The sequence below is a fragment of the Rhodofomes roseus genome (assembly GCF_022264815.1).
Source record: "Rhodofomes roseus strain CIRM-BRFM 1785 chromosome Unknown C8Q71scaffold_4, whole genome shotgun sequence".
NCBI lineage: Eukaryota > Fungi > Basidiomycota > Agaricomycetes > Polyporales > Fomitopsidaceae > Rhodofomes > Rhodofomes roseus.
Window position 1 is genome coordinate 1,554,921 of NW_025952960.1, and position 24,765 is coordinate 1,579,685.

Consider the following 24,765-nt stretch of genomic DNA (forward strand, 5'->3'; position numbering starts at 1 on the left):
CACTGCAAGGCGGTGTTTTCAAGGACGACTCGGAGCTACTACTACTAGTCGTAAGAATTGATTGGCCCAGAAGAGGAACATATGCCCTCGCCCTGCCGCGGCGAGTTAGGGTCAGTGAGACACTTGGTTTACTTTCATCGGACAAGTGATTTATAATCATACCACAGCTCGACGTACCAATGGTGATCATGATAATTTGAACCGCAGCGCAGAAACGATGCACCAGGATGCACCGGATCCGCAGGGATTCGGTGTTGCGTGTGGTGAACGTTTGAACACCTGTGCACTGCGGCTAAATGGGAACCTCTTCTTCTCCTCAGTCTCCTCCTCCGTCCCTGTGTTCGACATCAGCAACACATCAATCTACTATAAGTTTCTCACGCCGTCCTTCTGTACGCAGCCATCTTGTTAAATACTTCGACGCAGTACTGTGACGTTGCGCCATCCCTCGCTGTTCAGCCTCCCGAAGTTCAAGTATACGACTGCTCACGGAGAATGCCTATAGCTATTAGTACCCCAGCTCTTGATCTCAACCCCACAGTTGGCAGCGCGCTCGTCGGTTTACTGTTCTCTGCAATGTATGTCGCTTCTGTATGGAATCTCGAAACGTCCGGCACACTGAGTGATCTGTTGCAGGTTTTACGGCTTGACGTGCGCTCAAGTTGTGTACTATAGTAGTACTCGTCGGCTTACTACAGCAGCGACAAGGCACTCATGAAGGCATTTGTAAGTTTCATCGTTGTTTTCTGTCCACTCTAATACCTGAAAACCACCCCAATTTGAGGTTTATGGCATAATATTGGTAGAACAGCTTCATACTTGGTCGTGCGGTATTGACGAGATCGACTCGGACATTGAAGGACACTGGACACAATCATCACTGCGGTGGATGCTGCGGTATGTGCCCATGAAATATCTTAGGTGTCGTTTGATTTGAACGAGAACACCGGCGATGGGAAGACTGTATGGGCCCTTGTCATCGAGGGTCATGCCAATCCGCCAAGTCGTCTGATCGAGCCAAGGTATGTATGGGATCGCATTGCGGGTATCGTATCTGACGTAGCACTTCACATAGAGTATACGCTGTAAGTGTATTTGTCGCGTTCAAGTCTACCCATCGTTCATCTACATCGCGATCCGCCGCAATGTAGGCTCAGTGGTTTCTGGTGGTGCGGATCTCTTCTCAACAACCGGACGACTCAGGCTGACGTCCGGACAGCGCTTTGTGATATGTGCTGTACAAATGTGCCGAGATCTTCTGCCGAACATATGAACGCATAGACTTATAGTACTGCTATCCTCAGGTTCTATATCCATGGACTTTGGACACGTAAGCTATGCGCCGCGGATTGTCGTTGATACTCAAGCTCACCGTTCACTTTAGTGCGCACGCGATTTGGATCAACGTACAAAGCAAAATCGGCGATCACGGTGCCCCCGGTAAGTCCCCATTTCTGTGCGTCCGAGGATTCTATGCGTATTGGAGGCATGTGTCTGTTTTATAGATCTGCCTGTCCCTGGTGGCTTTTGGTGGGTCTCGTACCAAGTAGTACGTCATCGAATGTATGTTGACCATGCACGGGAACTATACTAGTATTTGGCCTCGGTGAGATCTTACCATGACGTCGAATGGAGTATAGGAATGGCTGATCAATCTTTGTGCCGTCAGTTGGAGAGTAAAAAATTGTGTACGTAGGGCTGGACATCCTAAAGGTGCATGACAGCACGCTAATATGATCCCAGGACGCAGGAGTGGATAATCCAGAAGGTGATTCTTGTGGACGAGGTGCGCCTTCTATACAACTGGGGTCCATGGGCAAGCATAGACTCTTGGTATTCACATAGGTTGCGAGCGCAGCCAATTACTGTGCTGCCGCATTGGCAGACCTATGGATATGTGTGTCTCTTTGCTGGACACTGCGCGAAAAACAATCGGGATTCGAACGGTGAACTGTCTTACTCTATAGCACCCCTCATAAGAACTAACCGCGGTCATTGCAAGCACCGACAATATGATACGTGTACTTACAAGCTATATAGTCAATCGCGGGATTCTCTTGACGTGAGTTGCTACCCTTGCGCTTGCCCACATTTCTCACGGTTGGAATGGCTGCCTTTCAGCGCGATGCAGTTCGCAAACTTGGGAGTGGTTCGTGTTCTGTCTTTCAACTCTCCGCCAGTGACCTCAATCCAAGGTATTGCGACAGTGATTGTACTGCGTCAGGCCTGCCTCGCTTATATGGTTTCCATTCAACTGTATTGAGGTGAAATGTAAGTTACGTCATGTCTACTTCGTTGCACCATTTCATCAGCACATCTTCCAGTGTACATCAACACAATGATGGCTGTGTGAGTCATTCGTTTATATCCTATTTTACATGATGCATAATGACCCTTCACATTCTTTGCAGTCTGAACGCTCGTCAACACCTCAGTGCAGGTGGAGTGTCCTACATCTCAAGTTTCACGGACGACGCGGCAGTATATGTGGATGGAATCAGCGCTAAGGGTGCAACAATCATAGAGAACATTCCGTTGACAACGTTCAGCCTGAGAACCTAACATGTATCATCTCCTCCTCTGGTAGTGACTGCAAGGTTGTTACCTCCAAGTCATGCTTAAGGTCTCACTGTATAACGTATGAATAAACCTCGTCTGTGCTGACTCGGAATACTCGCTTCATGAGTCAGTCGGACACAGTCCAGCAGTGCGAAGAAAGGGTGGCAAATGAGGCATCCAGTAGCGGGGATCGCCAATGTAGGATGTCTAGTAGATGAATGATCACCGAAGATGGCCGTAATATCAGCACAGTGTCGTAATAAGCTACCGACCTGTGCGCTCTGTGAAAGATGCCATGCTGGTAGCCCAATTACGAGGACACGGTACAGCCATTACGCGAATAGGCGAGGCACCGTTCTGCTCAACAGCACCGTGTGGACACGGTCCGAGAGGGGAACATTGGTCAGGAATACGAGTCGGGAGTGCGCCATAGCAACGTACTACCATGAGCCTGAGACTGTTCTTCGCCCTCGATGATTCTTCGCGCGAACACCACAGATGGGCCGCTCTTGCAGCTTGATGCGTCTCGAAGCATCTCGGGATGACTATTCCTTCCGACTCATCTCAGTCAGCATCAACCGGGGCCGCTCTGATGAGTCTAAACGTGTCCGCCTCCGCAAGGAGGGTCGCGCCTGCGAACTATATAGTTCAGAACCGCTGACGTCTGTCCTGAGCGAAGCGCATTTGCAACTGGCATGGAGACGTACGCTCGCCAGAACGTTTCCGGCCGCGACGAAGTCTACAAGGAGATGAAGATCGTTAAGGCGTTCGTCAGCAAGGTCACCAGCGCGAGCTCATATCCACGTCCTAGCCGGCAGATGTCCTTCGAAAGCTTGTAATGGAGGTGGAGTGTCTGCGAACTGACGGTGGACCTCTTCCCACCTTGTGGCTTCTGACGGGACTCAACGGTGAGACAGTAACACACGGTCTATAGCACGTGTTACCTGTTACATCGAGCAATAACGGACAGTCCCAAATGCACGATAATGTTCCCCCTTGCCAGTGGTATCAGCGATGCATTGACAACACGAATGTGCAATACCTACGAAACAACAGAAATAATGGCGAAGGAGTGCGTCAATACTACAAACCCCGAATGAGCGACTACAAAGAAGTCCATCCCCGAAATACAATACGTCAATAGACCGAATAGTAACAACATGCCCGTCCCCGGTTTGCCTGTATAACAAAGCATCTACAGAGGTGCCACCGAGGGCGATGCGGCTAGTGCTTATGCCGGCGGCTTGGGGTGCATAACCAAGTTGAGCATCGTCGTGTTCCGGCTCTGGAGAGGTACACATTTGTCAGCCAATCGGCAATGTCGAGATCGCCGAACATGACGGCACTCACTGTGTACGGCGGGTAGCGCATGAAAAGCATCATAGGGTCCAGCCAGAACGGACTGTCGATAGAGCCCCGCCGGTGAACAAATTCGTCAAACGCCGCTTTCCCAGTTGTCGCGCCATCTGGACGACATACAAGTGAGCCACGTTTATCGACGTAGCAGGAGCAATCAAATACTTACGTCCGGATGCGCCGACACCGCCAAATGGAATACCCACGGCTGGAGATATTTGTCAGAAGGCGTATGGAAATACCGGCATAGCTGGGACGTACTCTGAATGTGAAGAAGGGTCTCGTTTGCGATCGCCAGGCCGCTCTGGGTGTTGTCGAAGACTTTCTTCTTGAATCCCGAGTCGCTCGAGAAGACATGAAGGACAAGCGCGTGACCCCTAGAGCATCCAGGATGAGCCCTCTGGTAACGAAGTATGCCGAGTCGCAACTCACAGGCTGTTGATGACCTTGATAGCCTCATTGACGTCCTTCACAGGGACGATAGGCAGAATCGGTCCAAAGATCTCCCTGTCACCGCAACATTCAGCCTCCACATCATGCGGCGCGACTTCACGACATACTCGCTCATAAGGATATCATCGAGCGGGACGTCCTTCACGATGGTTGCCTCGCAAAAGTACGTTTCCATATCGATGTTGCCTCCTAGGACAACCTCGCCCTTGGTATTGTCGAGCAGCCGCTTGATGCGCTTCGCATGGCGCTCGTTCACGATGCGCGCCATGTTCCCCGTCTCCTTGGGGTCCCTCGGGTGCAACTCATAGTATGCCTGCTTACACGCCTCGATGAACGCATCCTGGAAGTGCTCCGGCACGATCGCGTAGTCCGGCGACATACAGATCTAATAGGCACGGGATGGTGAGATCACCTGATCTGGATTCGATCGAGCGCATGAAACCTGCCTGCCCGGCGTTGGCCAGCTTGCCCCACATCAAGCGCTTCGCGGCAACTTTGAGGTTGCTGACTCGCGGGTCGAAGACCGCGGGGTTCTTGCCTTCGGGCGGGACAATACTTAGTCTTAGGGCGCAACACGTTACAGTAATCAGTGAGAACGCATACCTCCGAGCTGCGAAACGTTTCAGTAAGGCTAGATCGTAACATGTTTGCTCTGGACGCACCTCGAGTGTGACTGGCGTCAGATGCTGTGCTGCAGCCGTGCACACAATCCTCGCAACAGTGCCGTTTCCTGCCAGACCGCACGTGTAAATATACAGATGGCAATAGGGCGCGAGAAAGGACGAGTACGTGCTCACCTGTGTATAGAACTTCGATGCAGAAGACCATCGCTTAGAGGGCTGCAAGCGGTGTATCGATGAAGAGACTCACTGTGATCCCATTGAAGCTCAAGGAGCTGCGTACTCTCGTCAAGGCCCGCACCACTCAATCTGCACTAGCGCTCACCTTGCTGGTCTCGGGTATGGCACCGTTGACTACGCGGAAGAAGTCTTGGTCCATGTATTTTGGGAATAACTCCGCGAGGAGCGAAGAGCACGCAGGAGCACCCTCCGAGGGTTTCAACAAGCAAGCGTTACCGGCTGCAATCGCCGCAGCCTGTTAGGCACGTCGAATCCGTGATCAGTCGTACACCTAGTGCAGCGGGATGTAGAACGTACAAATGGGGCAAGAATCAAGTACAGTGGGAAGTTGAAGGGCGTGATGAGGAGCACGACACCCTTGGGCTCGATCCTCGTGGCAGGAGACATGGCAAACCACATATAGTGCCAGGGTGCCTTTTCGGTCTGGGACCATTTCCCCACGTTGTTGTATGCTGCTTTGATTTCTAGCAGAAGCGAGTTCAATTCGGTGCTGAAGTAAGGCGCATGAGTTCGTAGATGAACCGGGCAGTCGAACAAGAGGTACCGTACCCGTCCGATTCTTCCGGCGCCCGGCCAAGGTCATCAAAGAGGGCCTTGCGGAAGCCGTCGAGGTTGTCCTCGACAAGATGCCATAGCTTCAGGATCTGCTGCTTGCGCCAGTGGATATCCCTAGACTTCCCTGAAGCGAAGGCCTGCTTCAAGCTTTGGTGGATCTGAAGGCGGGAGAATCAATATGATAAGCTTCGTCTCAGAACATAGAGACGACTGACTTGGGGGATCTCATCGACAGGGGTATAGGCCAGGGAAGTGGACATGATGCAGGGCCTTGTACGAGAGTAAGGGACGAAGGGGATTCAGCTTTCACGCTGTATATGACGGCTGAGATCGAAGCGAACAGTTGATCATTCCAGGACCCAATTGTGCGGATATGAACTTCCGACCCAAAGAACCACACAGACCACGGAACCTGACAGACTGACAGTGACGGAACCCGTCACCCGGGACAAGGCGCTTACATGTCCCATCCGCGTGCGGACAAGGCCGTGAACCGACCCAAAAACCCGAACGGCAGGTCTATCTCCTAGTCGGACGCAACCATGGCCCCGCCATATCATGTGCCCGACGTCCGTAATACTGTCCTACTTACATAGGTATCGGTATGTGGACATGAACCAGCATCATGGTTACCGCCGATGTGTCAGGCCAAACACTAGCACAGCGGCGAACATGACGTCGCTGTCAGAGGTCTGCAATGGATGGATGGCGTCAGCCGCCGAGCGAAGGTTGGGGAGGCTCGGAGAGGAGGTTCTGGCGGACTGGAAGCGGCGCGGCTCTCAAGAAGCGTGCAGGACAGCCTCAGTCTGGAGTCCCGGCGGGAATCATGGGATGTCAGTTTGTGATGCATCTGTGAACGTAACTCTAACAGCTGGCTTCGTACCTGAATACGGCGACATGTGCATGACCGTCTCGCGACAGGTTCGTATCACTCCCGCCGGGAGGCCTGTTTCAAACATACTCGCTACAGACACAATTGCAAGGCACTATGTCACGGTTACTGTCTACAGTCGATGGAACAGAACCGGCGCTCACCGACTGATTAATGCCCATTAGTGGGCATGTTCCTCCGCCGGAGAGGAGGAGAGTCCATTAGCCACCGACCGATAGCGCACGCGCGTCTCGACTTCTTGACGGCGACAACGTTCACTTGCTAGTACCGCTGCCGTGCGGAACTAAGAAGGTCGTTGCGTCCATATCTGCAATGTCATGCTCCGCGCGCGTCGGCGCACCGTCCAGGGGAGAGCGTCCGTAAGATGAAACCGCAGGAAGACGACATTCATCTTACCCATGGACCTGGCATGTTGCTGGCATGCACACAGAGAGCGTCGAGCGTACACGGTACAGTCAGCGCTGCTGGCCCATCTGCGACCGCGTTTCGATATAGAGTTTAGACCTTTCCAGACTCCTATTGCTGGCGGATGGTTCCTGCGCGTTGCGCGATACCTACTTGATAGGCTTCCTGCGGTCCTACTTTGCCCACCGTACGCGTGCTCGCCCAGCCTGGACGCTGCAGTATCGCACACAAGATCATGATGGCCCTGCGCGCCAGCGCCGTACCGGTACAGCCTCACAACAAGCCACTGACTTGGCAACTTCAGGCGCAGAACCGACACACAGGGCGAGCATGCTGGGACATGATATGCACGCCTGAATGTTGATCTTGTGCGCGCACGCAGCGCCAGGGCAGTCGTCTCAGACAGTGAGTCATTGTACAAATCTTGATTCCTTTGGTCGGGCCGCGAGCGACGAGAAAAGTGTGGAGGAGGAGTAGGAGGAGGTATCCATTTATCCAGTCGTCGGGGCTGCCGAGGGAAGACCGGAGGACGAAATGGAGGAAGGACATAAATTGGAGTGGGCGTCGACATTGGATAGGAGCTCGTTCAAGCGATTCGTGAGGACGGTGAAGCGGTTGGCGAGGACGGTGTGCTGGTTGTGGTGAGCAAGCCTCGTTGCGAGTACGACGGTGAGCCAGGTACTAGTAGAGCCTCACAGCACCGGAAACCGGTCGTGGTTGTGGTGACTGGTCGTGGTGGTCGTGGTCGTGGTCGCTGAGCGGCTCTGAAGCGCGTGTCGGTGCGAGCCACGTGACATCATGTCCCTCCGGTCGGTCGTGCGCCCGCGCGGTATTCGTTACTCGTTCTCCGTGTACTCAACTGATAACGCGTACTACCTCCTGCGGCCTCGGTGACTGATTGGGCTCTCCTCCTGCTCCTCCCCCTGGTATCCGTCATGGCCCATGGCCTCCGTGGCCTCCGTCTTCGAGTCCGAGCGACGCCCACACGCCAGGCCCCGGGCCTCTTCCAGGCCGCATTCGCGGCGGGCGCCCTCTGCACACTGGCCCAGAGCTGCGTGTTATTGCGAAACACATCTGCCTGCGGTTGGTGATTATCGGCGGAGAACTCGCTGTACAACATCAAATCCTAAGTAACAAGACCCATGGGTTTGATTTCGCGTACTACTGGAGATACGGATCAAAGTTGACTGGACGAGCGCCGTCAGTAGCGATATCAGGATGTAGCCCGTGGCGTCCCCGAGTCAATCCGTTGCCAATGACAATCACCCCTCCGCGTTCATGGCGTCCCTGCATTGGTTTCAATCCATGTTTTGTTTGCGCAGAGCTACGCTTCACAGCCAGTTGTGTCACTTCGACGGAGCAGTGGCACGGTGTGGGGTTCTGTCAACCCTACCTCCGTCCTTTGTGTGTGTCGCTAGTGAAGCTCTACGTGGAATGATTGCGTTTTGGCAGATGCCGCCTGGCTCCCTTAAACTCATCAAAAGTTCGCTTCCTGTAACAATGTGATGTCCTAATGTTCGTGCCTTCCACGCACCGTCCATATGGCGCTGGCCTGTCAGTATATAATTCCCCATGTATCATATCATCGTCGACAGCGCGTCATCTCGCTGGATTCCCCATGGCTGAATTAAACCTTAACAGCTTCTTGAACGAAACAGAAGGATGCAAATTCATCGGAATTCTCTTCGAGTTGATGTGCGTCAGTTCTATTCGTTCAAAACTACACGGCTAATCTGGTCGACCTGTACGCAGCCTTTACGGTCTTTCATTGGCGCAAACGCAATATTACTTCCATGAGTATTCGACGGACCATTGGCACAAGAAGGCTCTGGTGAGGCTAGCTCACGCTGCTTGGAATGATCGATGGTCTCATTGACACCCACCACACTCGTGTAGGTCGTGATCCTGTGGTAGGAACTCGCGGCTGAAACTACACGGGGGCTGCGCTCACAGTCAGATCGTACGTTACTCAGGCTACTGGACACGGCCAGAACTGTCTGTGACTTGCATGTGAGTGTCTTCCGACGTTGTACCGCGCTTGTAAATTGATCTCTCTGTTATCGCGTTAGTTCCTTTGGACGGGCCTTGTCACCAACCACGCTCAACTTTCAGGCTTAGCTAATTTCACAAAGTATGTCCTTTCGAGCTTTCCCAGAACTGACCACGACGTCTGATACAATTCTACTCAGGACAGCGATCGTGAGCATCCAAATATGGGGGTCTTGTTTGGACAGACGCTGATGCGCACGACTCAAGGCTGATATTTTCCTTGCTGTCAGTGGTCTTTTCCTTTATGCGTTCTTATCTAACTCTTGGCCGTCACTGCTGCAGCCCTTGATAGTTCTGATTGTTCAATTGTGAGTGAACTTCCAAACCTATCCCGCGACAATTCTGCCATAGTGGTCCTAAAGATACTACATACACTGCGTATGGCTCTGTATGTTTTTCCCTCTGCAAGGAATTTTCTATTGATGTAACTGATTACGCAGTCATGGCTCCGCGATGGCATCGTACTACCATCGCCGCTACAATGGTGAGTACGCGTGTGCACGTGCGAACAATACTTACCTCCGATCCTGCCGAAATAAGGTCATGTTTGCCTTGATGTCATTGGGTATGCGCACCGCGCCAGCTAGGCATAGTCTTTTCCCTGACACCTCGTTTGTCTTTATTCATAGGTGCCGGTATAGGTAAGCTTTTCGTAGTTCAATATTCAATCCGGTCTGAGCTGTCCCTTAGGCATGACGTACGATGGGTGAGTAGCATGACCCGAAGGTCCGCGCAAGCTTCGAAATCCTCTCACACCTCCGCTTCAATCCAATGACAGATCGCGCAATCCCAACGTGGTCGTGAGCATGGCTCGGATGAGAGTTGACGGGTCGATTCAAACTATCTCGGCGTTTGTGACGGATGTGTATATCTCTGCGGCTTTGATCATAATTCTGCGAGGAAAGCGGACGGGATTCTATGGGTACGTCTTCCTAGTTCAATTCAGGTCAACTGTAAGGGCGATACTGATCAATGTCCGTCTGCTGTCGCCACTCCATGAACATTCAACACCACGGTGCTTTGCTCGCCTAAACAGAACGGGATCAGTCATCACGAAGCTTGTCCTATTCACCATACACCGCGGTATCTTGACTGCGTAGGTGTTTACCGCATCGAACTCTGCAGTATAACTGATCGTCGTCGCCCGCATGGCCACCTTTTGTAGTTTGATGCAGCTCCTGCATTTCGCCACCGTATGTCGTTTACTTGAAACTATATTGCCGTTGCCACTTACATTGGAGACAAAACGTTCTGCATTCACAGTATACTAGTACCTTCCATTCCGCAACACTCAAGCTATATTGGGCTCTATTTCATTTTCCAGGAGGGAAGAGTGAGTAGCTACTCCGAAATGCGGTCCGTGTACAGGATCTCACTCATCGCTTTCTATTATGCAGTATATACGAACTCTATGCTTGCGATGTTAGTGCTCGATTCTCGGGCTTCTCACTTGAAGTCGTTGGCATGTAACCGAAATACTGAATGGTTGCACTCGAAACCAGGTTGAACGTTCGCCACTGGCTTCGAGCAAGTAACGGCGAAGTTAGGGTCGGGGAAATCGAGCTCGTGAAGAAGGGCTCGGGCAGCTCGGGCAGGTATGCACTTCTAATAAGATACTGTTGGTGACGAGGCTCACATCCTGCGACACTGTTCCCTGCTCAACGTTGTAGCTCCGCAAAGAAACAGAAATATGCGGCGCGGATCCTCGTCTCCCAAGAGGTTACTTCAGATGCGGATTCGCATGCAGGAGGCCGACTTATGGGGAGCGTCGATGTGTAGAACAGCATAACGGTGACTACATAGATGTATTTTGTCCCGAGTCGTTAAGTAGGGGAATCTTGTGGATTTCATACAGTTCTGACGTTTAGTGAGTACTGGTGGGCTGGATGCCCATGATTGACGACCGCAACGTTCCCGGTGGCCCGATACGCATTCTACGCGTCGTGCGGACGTGCGTCGTGCATGATCGAGGGTGGGCAGACATGATGACTCGAGGGAAACTATGCGCGGGCTGCGCGAGGAGACGAGATGGGAGAGCGGACGAGAGAAGGCATAAGCAAGGCAAATCGCGGGAAACAAGATTGACCATGACGAACAGACGAGAGCAAGTACGACAGGACACGACTCCGCACAGTGTACGATGATGGGAGGGCATATACGAGCCGTGGCAATGCGCATAGAGCCATGGTGCGGATGACGACGATGGCTGAGAACTAAACGGGCAACGCGTCGGGCCAGTGCAGCGCATTTAGGCGAGGGTGAAGGCGTGGGCGGGAGAGAACAGACAGCGTTGTAGACGAATTAGAATAGTCGACACAAAGGACGTGACATCTGCAATTCTTAGGAGGGCCGTTGAATGTAGGAAGGTAGGAGAGCGATATACTCAAAAGACTAGAACAGATCCGACTCACCACCTGTGATGCGTACCTCCTCGCCTACAGCGCACACGACCGACAATACATCAGCGTCAGCATAGCTCGGACACGATACGGTGGAAAATACGCACCGGCTCGATGGCAAAGCGTTCCTCCATGGTCCAGACTTGGTTCCGACGTAGCAACTCGCGAGTAGAGGCGTACAGTTCGTGTGATCATTGTCGACACAACGTTTATGTCTACGCGGATGAGCAAGGCGTAGCATGAGACACAAACGCGTTGCTTACTCGAACGTTTCTCGTCGATACCGCGAGAAAGCTCGTAATCATCCATCCTCGGAGCGTTATGGTTCCTGTGTACGCTAGCGGGAGGGGCGGCGAGCACGCGTAAGGGAGTCGGACGCGAGGGCGATATGTTAGGACGACCACGGCCTCATTCGGACAGCCTATCCTCTCGTGGTGGACCTGGTGGCTGCAGAAGGGAGGGCAGAGTAGGTAAGTGTCTAAGTAAGAGCTCGCGGGAATATTGAACACCTGTTCAGGGAAGAGAGCCCGCGTCAGTCGCCGAGGCGATAGTAGTGCGGTGCGTACGCATACATACCGAGCAATCCCGCTATCGTACGTCGTATTATTCAGTTGCGCCATTGCTGATATACTTCCGCGACAAACGAAAGTTCGCGGAGCACGAATCCTTTTATTGCCTCGTCGTCGTTGCCTTGATGTCCAAGTCGCTGGCAGCACGAGTGCATGCCGACTAGAAATTGGAAAGTGTGAAGATGTTGTCCAGCCGGGTCCGGGAGAGCAAGGACAACCATCGTCGATGAATGGGTTATACTGACGACAGATCTAGGACTAGCAAGAACGTAGCGGTTAGCAGACAGCCTGAGCTACACTTGTCTCGGCCTCCGCTGTCGATCGCGAGTCGTCACATTCACGTGAGCAATTGTCACACGGTCATCGTAGGCATAGGCGCTGCGAGCTGGACACGACCGCCTCTGTTGCAAGTACTGCGACGTCTCATGAATTCTGACAGTACGTACCGTACAGGCTTGCTGTGAACAGGCATCAGGTGAGCATCGCGCAACGCGCAGGAACGAATCAGCTGATGATAGGAGTCTGGAGAGCAGCGCTGTGTACGCTCGTCGGTCGCTGTGTGCGGGCCAGCAACGTGCCAGGTGCATGCGATAAGATGGATGTCCTCTTCCTGCGGTTCCATCTTACGGACCATCTACCCTGGATGGTGCACCCACAGCGCGCGGAGCATTCGGACACTAGGCAGGCATGGGCGCAGCGGCCTTCTAGGTTTCGCACGGCAGCGACTTTCTCCCCGGCGGAGGAACATTTCTGGTAAAGGGGACCCCAGACCGCCCTGCACGCTTCTTGAGAGACGCGTCGCTTCAGTCCGCCAGAATTACCCTCCACCGAGCTTCCGCAACCTTCGCTCGGCAGCCGACGCCGTTCATCCATTGTACGATGGCAGAGCAAACGCAGTCAGGGTACACGCCGCTCGAGGAGATACCCAAGGTGACACGCGTGCGCACCTTGCTACAGAATCTCCTGTCGCTCACCCTCTACTTCCGCCTCCAGATCCGAGACGAGCTAGGAGCCGCCTTCCGCTCTGGACGAACGAGGCCCATTGCATACCGCAAGCAGCAACTCCTACAGCTATGCTACATGGTCGAAGACAACCAGGAGCTGAGGCGATTTCGTCGGATCTTGGGAGACCGCACCTTGAGACAGAGTTGTACGTCCCCCATCCGTCTACGTCCTCAAAATCTGCGTGCTAATGCTGCTCAGGCTCGAGATGAACGGCGTACTGCTCGAGCTCAAAGATACATACGACAACATAGAAAAGTGGTCCGCGCCGAAGAAGTCGCCGTTCTCCCTCTTGTGGTTCTCGTTGTCTCCAACGACAAGGAAGGAGCCCAAGGGCGTGATACTCGTCATCAGCCCCTTCAACTATCCCTTCTTTCTCACTCTGTGCCCGGTGGTGTGTAGTCGTCCATGTGGAGCGACCGCCGTGACTAACGCTCCCATTAGGCGGCTGCCATTGCAGCGGGCAACACCGTGATGCTGAAGCCCTCGGAGCTATCGCCTGCGTCGGCGTCGTTGTTAGCTGATCTTATCCCCAAGTACCTCGATCCGGAGCTGGTTCGGGTCGTGAATGGTGGGGTCCCCGAGATTACAAAGGTATTTGGCGCGTGCGTTCGGCGTCGTAATCTCCGACTGACGCGGCATCTGCAGATTCTGGAGCTTCCTTTCAACCATAGTTGAGTGTACGCGCTCCGGATATGTGATCGTTCGCTGAGTGTGGGTGTCTAGTTCTGTACATAGGTGAGAATGCGCGGGTGACGGAGTGCATCCCGGATGCATTCTGACGTGTCGTGTAGGTAACAACCGTGTTGCGAAGATCATCTGCGCGGCGGCAGCTAAACATCTGACTCCCGTCGCCTTGGAGGTATGTCTTCCTCTCAGCTACAGAAGGTCGTTGCTCAATGTTGGTCCTCGCAGCTCGGAGGTCAGTCTTCTGACAATTTATGAGTGGGAGGTGGTCATGACCAAACACGCGTCTAGGCAAGTGCCCCTGCGTCATAGATCCCGAGTGCAACGTCAAAGTGGCCGCCAAGCGCATCATGTGGGGCAGGCTTGTAAACGGCGGGCAGGTATGCAAGCCTAGATCGGCGACTCTTCCTTCTTGGAGACGATGCTGATTGAGGAGCGGAGGTGTGCTTGTGTCCGGACTACATTCTCGTGCCAGAGTCCTTTCAAGACGAGTTCGTGGAGGCGCTCCAGAACGCGTTCGTCGCTGTTCCTCCTCTGTCCTGTTACCCTGTTCTGACGCGCTCTCTGCGTGCAGATACAACGAGCTTCACCCCGTCGATCCCAAGAAGTCCGGTATGCTAGGTCGGATCGTGAACGAGCGACACGTCGACCGTCTGAAGAACTTGCTCGACAACACCAAGGATACGATCGTGTTCGGCGGCGAGGTCGACAGAGAGGCTCGATACGTAGCGCCGACTCTCATCAGACACGTGAAGCGTGACGATTCGCTCATGAGCGACTCAGCGAGTGAGTCTGGTTCCCTCGTGGCGCTCCTCTGCGTGCGACTGGCCGGTCTGCACAGGGAACTCTTTGGGTCTTTGGGCCATTGCTACCCGTAGTGCCTGTTAAGGATGTCGACGACGCCATCGCTTTCATCAACAGCATGTGAGTCGTCGTATGCTCTCGCTACGCGGGGAACTCACGAGGCATGCAGGGAGGAGGCGCTCTGTGTCTATGTCTTTACGAACGACAGCAAGTTCAAGAACAAAGGTGCGGACAGATGCAAAGCGAATGTATCTGCCGACTGACCACTCTGCGCAGTCATGGACAACACGCAGAGCGGTACCGCGTCCACGAACGAAACAATTCTGCACGTCATGGGTCTGTTTCGCGTTCGCTGAACGCGCTGCCGATGTTGATCTCGTGCGATAGCCAATGACGCGCCGTTCGGAGGATTTGGCGCCAGCGACTGTAAGTGTGGCTGCTGAGCACCCCTCAGATGGCTACTCGACCGGCAAGGCAGCATTCGACGACTTCACACACTTCAGGTGCACCGTCGACAACCCCAATTGGTGCGGCTTGGTTTCTTCGCTGCGACCATGTTGGACGACGCTGATTGGGGCTCAGAATCGACTACACTGCAATGTCTGCGCGGTACACGCCCTACAATGTGAGTACCGCCACATACAATCGCCGCTTCTCCGCTGTCGTATGTGGACTGTCGCTCACCATTTGTGCATGACCAGCCGGCGGCGCTGAAGCGCTTGAACATGTTGCTGCACCCTCGCCTTCCGCCGCGCAACGGAGGGGGCTCCATCATGGGCAAGCTTTGGTACATGTTCGGCATTGCCGCCGCAGGTGCCGCATATGTAACCCTTGCAATGACTCCGTCTTAGGTGTACCGACTAGTAACGTGCAGGCTTCGTCCGTTGTTGTGGTATTATTCGATCACTGTTATCACCGTATTGCACGCGGTCATTGTTGAATAACCAGTCAATATTTCAATGAGATGCACCCGGTCTATTCTGCATTCGTGTGGAGTATGTTCGTCTTCATGACTAGAGATGTCAACCGCTAGAGCGCGGTAGTCGCGCTGGGAAACTCCTCGTCGACACCGCTGTGGATAGCCGTACATCTTGACCTATGCGGGCCACTTTGAAGCAGAGGCGCGTTCACGTTGTTGTTTCTTACGGTGAAATGACTCTTCCTTGCTCCTTCGGTAATCTCGCCTCTTTGCGTAATGGCTGTACTATGTCTTCGTCAGTGATACTGTACTACTGATTGGATTACTAACACACCTTTCACAGAGCGCGCAGATCGGTAGCTTATGACGGCGACACCTCCTGTAACGAGCCTTCGGTGATCCTTCATGCACTAGACATTCTACACGGGCGATCCCCGCTACTGGATGCCTCATTTGCCACCCTGCCTTCGCGCTGCTGGACTGACTCATGGAATGACTACTGCGAGTTAGCATGGCAGACGAGCCTTGTTCATGCGTTCAGACAGTGACAGTGAGACCTCAAATCATGACATGGAGATCAATACTTCTGCAGTTACTACCAAGCAAGCAAATAATACATGTTAGGTTCTGAACGTTGACAACGGAACGCTCTCTATAATTGGAGCACCCTTAGTGCTGGTTCCAACGACATATATTGCCACGTCGTCCGTGAAACTTGATATATACGACACCTCACCTGCAATGAGGTGTCGACGAGCATTCAGGCTGCAAAGATTGTGAAGGACTATCATTCAGCAGATTATACAGGAGATGAACGTATGACTCACACAGCCATCATTGAGTTGATGTACACTGTAGTATGTGCTAATGAAATGGTGCAATGAACCAAACAGGACGTAACTTACCTTTCAACAGAATATAGGACAATGGAACCCATGAAAATGTAAGAGTCTTAACGCAGTACATGAACTATCACAACACCTTGAATTCAGGTCACTTGTGGAGTGTTGAGAGCCAGAAGACGAACCACTCCCAAGTTTACGAACTGCATCGCGCTGGAAGGCAGCCATTCCTCACGTGAGAAATCTAGGCAAGTGCAACAATAGCAACTCACGTCAAGAGAATTCCGCGATTGACTATATAATTTGTAAGTACACGGATCATATTGTCGGTGCTTGGCATGACCGCGGTGAGTTTTTGTAAGGGGAGCTATAGAGTAAGGCAATTCACCGTTTGAACCCTGAGCGTGCGCCGCGCAGCGTCCAGCAAAGAGATACACATATGCATAGATCTGCCAGTGCAGCACCACATTGAGTGGCTACAGTCTCAACCTGTATGAATGTCAAGAGTCTATGCATGACCATGGATCACGTTTGTGTAGAAGGCACACCTCGAACCCCAAAAGTGCCTTCTGGTGATTCAAATCCCGTGTTCTGGGATGATATTAGCATTCGATCATACACAGTTACGATGTCCAACCCTACATACACAAGTTTGTAATCTCCAACTGCCGGCAAAAAGATTGATCAGCCACTCCTATGCTCCATTCGACGTTATGCCAGGATCTCACCGAGGCCAAATACTAATATCGTTCCGGCCATGGTCAGCATACATTTGATGACATACTGCTTGGTACGAGACTCACCGAGAGCCACCAGAGACAGGCAGATCTGGAAACAGACACATCCCTCAGATACGCATATAATACTGGGACGCACAGAAATGGGGACCTACCGGGGGCACCGTGATCGCCAAACGTGCTTTGTACGTTGATCCAAACCACGTGAGCACTGAAATGGGTGAGAGTGAGTTAACGACAATCTGCGGCGTATAGCTTACGTGACCAGAGCCCATGGATATAGAACCTGAAGATGGCAGTAAGTACATGCGTTCATATGTTCGACAAGAGACTTCAGCACATTTGTACAGCACATATGACAAGGCGCTGTCCGGACGTCAGTCATCTGACATCGTCCGGTTGTGATTGGAGAAGAGATAAGAGATACGCACCGCCAGAACATACTCAGCCTACATTGCGGCGGTATAGATGAACAATGGGTAGACTTGAGACAACAGATACAACACTCACGGGGTACACTCTATGCGAAGTCCTACGTCAGATACAATACCAGCAATGCGATCAGATACATACCTTGGCACGCCTAGAAGACTTGGCGGATTGGCATGACTCTCGATGACAAGGGCCCATGCAGTCTTCCCATGGCCAGTGTTTACGTCCAATAAACAAACGAGACCTAGGATATATCACGGACACATACCGCAACATCCAACGCAGTGATAATTGTGTCAAATACCCTTGTCGATCTCGTCAACGCCGTACGACCGAGTATGAAGCTCCTCTACCAACGTTATGCCATAAACCTCAAATTTTGGTAAATTGAAGGGCTCGGAGTGGACAAAAAAGAACGATGGAACTTACGAATGCCTTTACGAGTGCCTTGTCGCTGCTGTAGTAAGCCGACGAGTAGTACACGACTTGAGCGCACGTCAAGCCGTAAAACCTGCAACGGAGTCACTGTGCCGGACATTTCGAGATTATGCACCGAAGCAACATACAGTACAGAGAACAGTGCACCGACGAGCATGCAGCCAACTGTGGAGTTGAGATCAAGAGGTGGGGTGCTAGTAGCTATAGGCATCCTCCGTGAGCCTGAGGTTGTCGAATACTTGAACTTCGGGAGGCTGAACAGCGAGGGATGGCGCAACGTCGCGGTACTGCGTCGAAGTATTCAACAAGATGAATGCGCACAGAAGTCGACGTAGAAGCTTTATAGCAGATTTGACAATTGCTGACGTCGGGAGAGACGTGCATTACCCCCAAGGACAAGGGATAATCATACCACTGGCAGAGCTCGACTCGGACGTATCATATTATCTGCAGTGCAGCTGTCAGTCCGCATTGCTGGCGCCCCTGTGTCACTGGCGGTAGTACAGGCTTCCACAGCACCAGCTTGAATCCGGTCCAATAAGAGAGTCCGAAAGTACATGGTTCGGGTCAAGGCAGCAGTTGCGGACTTGTTCGATGTTCTCGGATTCCGGCTGATGGTCGCGAGTCGTCACGCTCACGTGAGCAATCGTCACACGGTTGTCGGAGGCATTGGCACTGTGACGCGTACATCAGTGTAGCATCCATTCGGCTGACAGAGTCGCACTCACCGGATAGACCACCGGATAGTCAGATCCACTCCAGGATAGAGGGTGCCAGAGTTCCGCTAGAAGGCTTACACGGCGCCCGTGGCATGCACTTCTATCAGAATGCAAACTCAGCTCAGAGAGCACGAGAGAACAGGTGATCCACGCACCATGAAGAGCTGTACCAATGTCGATGAGCGCCCCGATGTATGTTAACGGTCACCTCTGGAACACACCGGCGCAGGAGACGCGTAGCAGCCCTATGGCATGTGAATTCGCATGCCTCATTCGGAGAAGGGCTGAGCGCGAGGCATTGTATAGACTTCGCCGCTGAGACACTGATGAGTTACAACTGGGCCGTCGTCGCAGGCATCCTGTGCACGATTTAGCCCGCAGAAAGCTCAGCTGCACGACTATAGTAAGCTAGGAAGCTTTCCGTTCGGTGGTACGTCTCACGCTGTACGATGACTGAGCAAGTCTTGAACCAAGTAGTGGAGAATAATGAAACTTACGGAACACACGATGCCACATCTTATCAGAACGGCCTGGAAGCGTTGTTCATTTATAAGAAGGAGGTCCTATCTAGACGGACTGAAAGTCAAGTATGACATGAGCAGTGGATGAATTCATGAGAGGTCGCACTCAAGAACACTGAACAGAAGCGGTCGTATCCAGGTCGCAGACATTCTGCAGTCTCGCAGCAACATCACTATCCTGCAGTGTCAAAGTCATAAGTGCGTACTAGACGGATGTGACGTGGTGCTGGTGGATTGAGCACGACTCTATCGACAGCACGATCCGTTTGGACGATATCGTCCGGCAGCTCTAGCATTAGGTGGGCCGACGCTGTATACGTTGCAATCCGAAAATTGAGGAGTGCATATCATACTAGACTTCTGATTACCTGCGGGCGCGCTCTCGCGGCTAAGTCCGCGAGTCGTGATGGAATAGATCGGTGCCACCGGCTTCTAGTACATTCAGTGTCGCTGGTGTGGTATAGCCCCGCCTGTCGAAATGAATGTGCGATCTGTTGAGAGACGCGGCTGGGGGGATGTTAACCGCGTAGAAAGGAAAATACCGGTGGGGTATTGCGGTCCAAGCTCGTACCGTACATGAGAGCTACGGTACGCTTTATATACCAAAATATTATCTACTATCGAATCAATCATATCGTGAGTGGGCATCAATGATCATACCCGATGAAGAATTCCGACACCGCCATCCGGGAATTTGTTCTGCGTTCAAATCTCAGCAACTTCCAGGTCGTCCGGAATTTTGATGATTCCCAATATGTATGCATGATGCGGTCCATCCATGGGCTATCTCACAGCGCTATCTCATAACTGAACAGCTCGCCCACCTTCGTACGGCGAATATCCCCCGGGCCATCGCTCATGCTTTCTCAGTTGGCTATCAGTCTGGGACTGAGTGCTTTACCCGCAGTAAAGGGGGTGCAATGGTTCAATCTAACAGTGCTTCTTGTTGCTCCTGGAATCGCGCTGTATGGTCTATGCTCAGTTCCCATAATCAGAGAAACCGCCTTATGCACCTTTGTCCTGTATTCGGTGTCTATGCTAGGTCAAATCTGTCAAATCTGTTGTTGTATCAATGTGGCTCACGTCCGTTTTCCAGGGATTACTGCGGGTCCGCAATCTGTTTTGCCATCTCGCCGATACCTCTCATTGATGCATCGTTCTCAGGTTACCATCGGCTTTGGTCGCATAGGACGTACAGGGCCCACCGCGCGCTACAAATCGTCCTCATGATGTCGGCTACGTCTTCCGTACAAGGTTCCTGCTACTGGTGGGCCCGCCACCACAGATCACATCATCGCCACACGGACACGGACAAGGACCCCTACAATGTACAGCGGGGCCTCTTTTGGTCCCACGTCGGGTGGATGATATTCCGGACTGACTTGCGACCCGGTGCGGCTGACGTCTCTGATCTCAAGAAGGACGCTCTCGTGCAATGGCAACATCGGTGGTACTTCCCTCTTGCCCTCGCCTCCGGATGTATTGTGCCATTGCTTTTCTGTGGCCTTCTGTGGGGCGACTGGAGTGGGGGTTTCTGTTTTGCGGTCGCATTGAGGATGACCGCATGTCACCATGTAAGTACGTTTACGCTACACAAAGACTTGATTGATAATTGAGTTTCCCTTAGAGCACCTTCTGCATCAACTCGATCGTGCACTACCTCGGCGATGCTACGTATGACGACAAGTTATCGCCACGCGATCATCTTCTATCCGCGCTACTCACCATGGGCGAAGGTTACCACAACTTCCACCATCAATTCCCTATGGATTATCGCAACGCTTTCCGATGGTACCAGTATGACCCAACCAAGTGGTTCATCGCCGTATGCAACGTCCTTGGCCTCGCTACGAATCTCAGAAAGTTCCCGAGCAACGAGATCGAGAAGGGCATCCTTAGCATGAAGCTGAAGGACCTGAAGACGATTCAGGACTCCCTTAAGTGGCCCTTGCGACCAGAAGAGCTTCCAATTGTTGCCTGGGATACATGTACGTTGCATTTGCTATCTCGTCAAATGTTCACGAGTCGCATCACTGACACGGCGTGAATAGTTCAAAAGGAAGCCCATGGCAGGGCTCTCCTGCTTATATCTGGATATATACATGACGTGTCTTCGTTCATTGATGACCATCCCGGCGGCGCCGAGCTGCTCGCTCAAAATACCGGAAAAGACGTGACCGCCGCGTTCTTTGGGGGCATGTATGAACATTCGAATGCTGCGCACAACGTGAGTCTTTGTATGTCTAGATTGCGCGGAAAAATTGATCTGTCCATCTCAACAGCTATTGGCGATGTACCGCGTTGGGATACTTGCAGGAGGAGTCGAACGTCTCGGACATCCTAGCCTACCGCCTGCCCAAGCGCTGTATATTGTGAACGGAGCATCGAAGTGAGAAGTACAGTTCCGTCTCCCTGGCTTCGTATCTGTGGAGGAGTACTGTCTCTCGTGCCATGCGGGTCACCGTGATCATGACACGTCCCGCGCTTGTTTGTTTGCTCCCGCGTCCGCCAGCTGTCGCTGTTTGATCAGGTATTAGGACGCAAAACTTTTGTTCAATGCCCTTTTTTGGCAAGCCCGTCAGGCGATTATCCAGGCGCTTATCACGACGTGACAATGTCCCTGTGCTCCAGCCCTTGATTGTTTCCGCTGTCAACCGTCAAATCGTTGTCGGCTGTGTTGCGATTCTCAGACCGAGGTCCCCGTGTCAGGGGCATCTTCTTGTTCGTCTAGCACACCGCCCCCTTGTGATATTCAGCCCCTAAGCGGTTACCATCATCGGATGAAACTGCCCGTTATTTGTGGAGGCTGTACTATTCATTCTGGACGAAGCTGTGGTCGGGCGGATCTCAGAGGTGAGTCCGCAACCCCCATTTTCCCGGTTGAATCCCCCAAATGTGTCTCGACTTGCACCGCCTATCGATTTCCACAGCCTTGACCCTGATGCGCCATGCTGTTCCCAGCGCTCTAGATCCGGTCACCGGTCTGCAACACGAGGAGCATAGGGGTTCGAAGGCTGTGATATGATTATCCGAGGTGACCATGTGGTTCCAAAACGCGGGCTTCTACCCCCGAAATATGTCGCCATATCACAGTTCTATGTCGCGCTGTAACCCCTTTCACAGTCCCCACGAGGAATGGAGTTCCCGTCTGCTGACTCAAACTCAGTCCGCAGCTTCCATCGTGACTCCCAGCGCAGTTTTGGGGTTGGGCCCCGTGGCTGCAACACAGCCCTTTCCAGCAAGGAAGCCGGAACTATGGAATCTCCGGTGCGCTTCTTAGGGGGCTGTCCTAGATTCTCATCGCTAACGAGGATGATTCAGAGTCCGAGCCAGCCGGGATTTGATATTCGTTGGCAGTGAACGCAATTTCGAACCATCGGAAGGATCATGACAGTTTTGACAGCGAGGCAGTGTGGGATCGAGCGCCCGGGAGTTTCATAGCGCCGGTTGTTACGAAGATGCAGCTCAGAATGGCGTCAGATGGCGTTGCAGCACCGCCTACGACTGCGGAGCATCGCATGTTGGAGACGAGAGTGGCTGGATGCAGACTCCTTCCCGCCCTCACTGCACGTGAACGCTCGGCCCGGGACTTCCGAACAAGGGCTCACGACTTGCAGTGAGGACTGGCACAACTGTGCCTTATGTCAGCAGAGAAGCATCAAGCCGCCCGCTGTCAGGTCAGAAATGGTTTCTGCTGCGGTTCACCGGGTATGGCAGTAATACCGGGCTATCACAGTTGTTCGTTGTGGAGGGGAAACACACAAGAGATACTATAGTGTTCTGCAAAGATAGATCAGTAGGCACAGTTAGTACTTACTACAAGCAGGTTGACTGCTCAAATGATCTTGGGACAATAGGCGAGCGTGGCGAGTATTCTTGACGTGAGGCTGATCTTGGACTTGAGAGACGAGCGTGGCTAGACGAGAATGAAGTTGCTGGTTATGGATCACAGCTTACCCAAACAAGAGCACTAGTGTAGCACTTAGCAGAAGCTTACAGTCACACGTTGACTTTGGGCTACCGATACTAAATTGCTTGGCTAGGGAGCAGCTTGCGAACTACTCAGTGAGGTGGGCAATAAGGGGGCACGAGTTGCCGGGGGGATTGCTCTCCTACGTACTTGCTTGCCTGCTCCCTGCGCCGTGAGTCCTTATATACATGGGGAACAGGCTGATCTAATACTAATTACATGAGCTGACAAACCCTTAGTCGTCCAATACACAGCCTGAGTCATCCAAGGATACATAGCCTGAGTCATCCATCTGCACAGCTTGAGTCATCCATTTCACAGCATGAGTCATCCATTTCACAGCATGAGTCATCTGTTTCACAGCATGAGTCAGCCATGACACAGTGTGAGTCATCCGTCAACCAGCATGAGTCAGCCATTGGACAGCATGAGTCAGCCGTTGCACCGTGTGAGTCAGTCATTTGTACAGCATGAGTCAGCCATTTGTACAGCATGAGTCAGTCCTTGAGTTTGGGGTGTGAACCTAGAATGCTTGGTAATCGGGGTCCATGTGGCTGCGTCTCCTAGAAACTGGGGCTCTTGCTGATTCAGGATCCTTGGGGCTTGAGTCTAGGCTATTCTCTGTGCATGTTCCTTGAGCCAAACACTTTTGGCTCAGGACATCTGGTCGGCACAAGAAAATGCAACTGTCCCCAGTTGCACCCTCCTACTCCTGGGACATCTGGATGACTGTTTCCACTATAGGTCTTCCTCCTGATCTTCATCGTCTGTAGAGCTGCTGCTGGAAATCTCCTCCTCATTCCAATCAACATCCTCTAGATCTTCTTCATCCTCATCATCCTCGTCTTCATCCATCCAGTTAAGCTCCTCAACTTGTTCTCTTGATATGAATGGCAACAGCCTGAATGCTGCCACTCCTTGTCGCCATATTGCTCCATCTAGTTCAGAAACAACATAGGATCCTCCTTTGGTCTGTCGAACAACCTGGAAAGGACCTAAGTAGCGCGGATGATGCTTGCGGTCAGCACTCTGTTCAACTGCCTTGTTGCGCACAAGCACTAGATCTCCTGGCTTGTACACTTCTCGGCGCAATCTCCGTTCATAGCGTCGCTCGAAGATTTCCTTGGATCGGAAGCGTGTCTTCTTCAAGAGGCTTGCAGCTTGAGCTATGTCATCCGGTTTCTTCATGAGTTGGCGAATGCGTAGTGCGAGCAAGTCTGAGGTAGACATTCCCGAGTGAAAGCCATCTACTAACAAAGTCATTTCTGCTAGGTCAAATGGTAGTACTGGTTCTACACCATACAGAAGATAGTACGGTGAGAAGCCAGTAGACTGACTAACTGTGACACGATCAGTGAAGAACGCATGCTGAACATAGTCAGGCCACTTGTCCACGTTGCCTTCGCATGACTTGAGGATTGATTCCCGAATGATGAAATGACCTCGTTCCACTACTCCATTGGCCTTCGAGTTGTAAGCTGAAATCTTGATCTGTGGCAACTTGTATCGGTTCATCAGAAGCTGGAATGCTTCCTTGAATTCAGGGCCATTGTCAGTCACAACTTCTCCAACTGCTCCGTATCGACATAGGATCTGC

The 24,765-nt window shown here is 52.4% G+C and overlaps 6 protein-coding genes across 6 annotated transcripts; 4 read left to right on the plus strand and 2 right to left on the minus strand.

Moving 5' to 3' along the window:
• Window positions 1-217: 217 nt before the first annotated feature.
• Window positions 218-2,562, plus strand: C8Q71DRAFT_721423 (uncharacterized protein; the record flags this gene model as incomplete). The annotated part of the gene is made up of 15 exons (XM_047921450.1): window positions 218-392; window positions 542-578; window positions 637-651; window positions 699-726; window positions 922-1,022; window positions 1,076-1,085; window positions 1,305-1,330; window positions 1,385-1,440; window positions 1,506-1,530; window positions 1,744-1,786; window positions 1,846-1,897; window positions 2,041-2,062; window positions 2,122-2,195; window positions 2,313-2,349; window positions 2,412-2,562. The coding sequence occupies 15 exons, from the start codon at window positions 218-220 to the stop codon at window positions 2,560-2,562; spliced, it is 852 nt and encodes a 283-aa protein (XP_047782463.1).
• A 1,228-nt stretch (window positions 2,563-3,790) lies between these two features.
• C8Q71DRAFT_890388 (aldehyde dehydrogenase) lies at window positions 3,791-6,087 on the minus strand (the record flags this gene model as incomplete). The annotated part of the gene is made up of 13 exons (XM_047928645.1): window positions 5,999-6,087; window positions 5,778-5,941; window positions 5,526-5,718; window positions 5,314-5,463; window positions 5,239-5,263; window positions 5,031-5,098; window positions 4,815-4,901; window positions 4,476-4,753; window positions 4,348-4,422; window positions 4,177-4,292; window positions 4,085-4,123; window positions 3,910-4,025; window positions 3,791-3,844 (listed from the first exon to the last, which is right to left on the minus strand). The coding sequence occupies exons 1-13, from the start codon at window positions 6,041-6,043 to the stop codon at window positions 3,791-3,793; spliced, it is 1,410 nt and encodes a 469-aa protein (XP_047782464.1). The 5' UTR covers window positions 6,044-6,087.
• A 2,611-nt stretch (window positions 6,088-8,698) lies between these two features.
• On the plus strand, window positions 8,699-10,908 carry C8Q71DRAFT_721425 (uncharacterized protein; the record flags this gene model as incomplete). Its single annotated transcript, XM_047921451.1, has 14 exons — window positions 8,699-8,775; window positions 8,833-8,911; window positions 9,150-9,211; window positions 9,270-9,279; window positions 9,412-9,437; window positions 9,570-9,613; window positions 9,759-9,770; window positions 9,820-9,835; window positions 9,908-10,051; window positions 10,166-10,225; window positions 10,295-10,322; window positions 10,401-10,462; window positions 10,632-10,724; window positions 10,800-10,908. 14 exons carry the CDS (start codon window positions 8,699-8,701, stop codon window positions 10,906-10,908), a joined length of 822 nt encoding a protein of 273 aa, XP_047782465.1.
• A 2,068-nt stretch (window positions 10,909-12,976) lies between these two features.
• On the plus strand, window positions 12,977-15,441 carry C8Q71DRAFT_854852 (aldehyde dehydrogenase; the record flags this gene model as incomplete). Its single annotated transcript, XM_047927117.1, has 17 exons — window positions 12,977-13,251; window positions 13,301-13,493; window positions 13,544-13,693; window positions 13,748-13,772; window positions 13,826-13,837; window positions 13,894-13,961; window positions 14,015-14,021; window positions 14,078-14,166; window positions 14,228-14,301; window positions 14,361-14,572; window positions 14,665-14,710; window positions 14,760-14,815; window positions 14,867-14,926; window positions 14,978-15,016; window positions 15,045-15,093; window positions 15,173-15,215; window positions 15,292-15,441. 17 exons carry the CDS (start codon window positions 12,977-12,979, stop codon window positions 15,439-15,441), a joined length of 1,548 nt encoding a protein of 515 aa, XP_047782466.1.
• Window positions 15,442-16,332: 891 nt separating this feature from the next.
• C8Q71DRAFT_721427 (uncharacterized protein) lies at window positions 16,333-18,169 on the minus strand (the record flags this gene model as incomplete). The annotated part of the gene is made up of 14 exons (XM_047921452.1): window positions 16,333-16,373; window positions 16,415-16,478; window positions 16,624-16,645; window positions 16,740-16,840; window positions 16,900-16,942; window positions 17,155-17,179; window positions 17,244-17,299; window positions 17,349-17,374; window positions 17,520-17,537; window positions 17,599-17,620; window positions 17,662-17,764; window positions 17,825-17,891; window positions 17,950-18,031; window positions 18,087-18,169. The coding sequence occupies 14 exons, from the start codon at window positions 18,167-18,169 to the stop codon at window positions 16,333-16,335; spliced, it is 753 nt and encodes a 250-aa protein (XP_047782467.1).
• A 1,887-nt stretch (window positions 18,170-20,056) lies between these two features.
• On the plus strand, window positions 20,057-21,591 carry C8Q71DRAFT_794957 (uncharacterized protein; the record flags this gene model as incomplete). The annotated part of the gene is made up of 5 exons (XM_047925576.1): window positions 20,057-20,240; window positions 20,363-20,772; window positions 20,826-21,186; window positions 21,250-21,425; window positions 21,481-21,591. The coding sequence occupies 5 exons, from the start codon at window positions 20,057-20,059 to the stop codon at window positions 21,589-21,591; spliced, it is 1,242 nt and encodes a 413-aa protein (XP_047782468.1).
• Window positions 21,592-24,765: the final 3,174 nt, after the last annotated feature.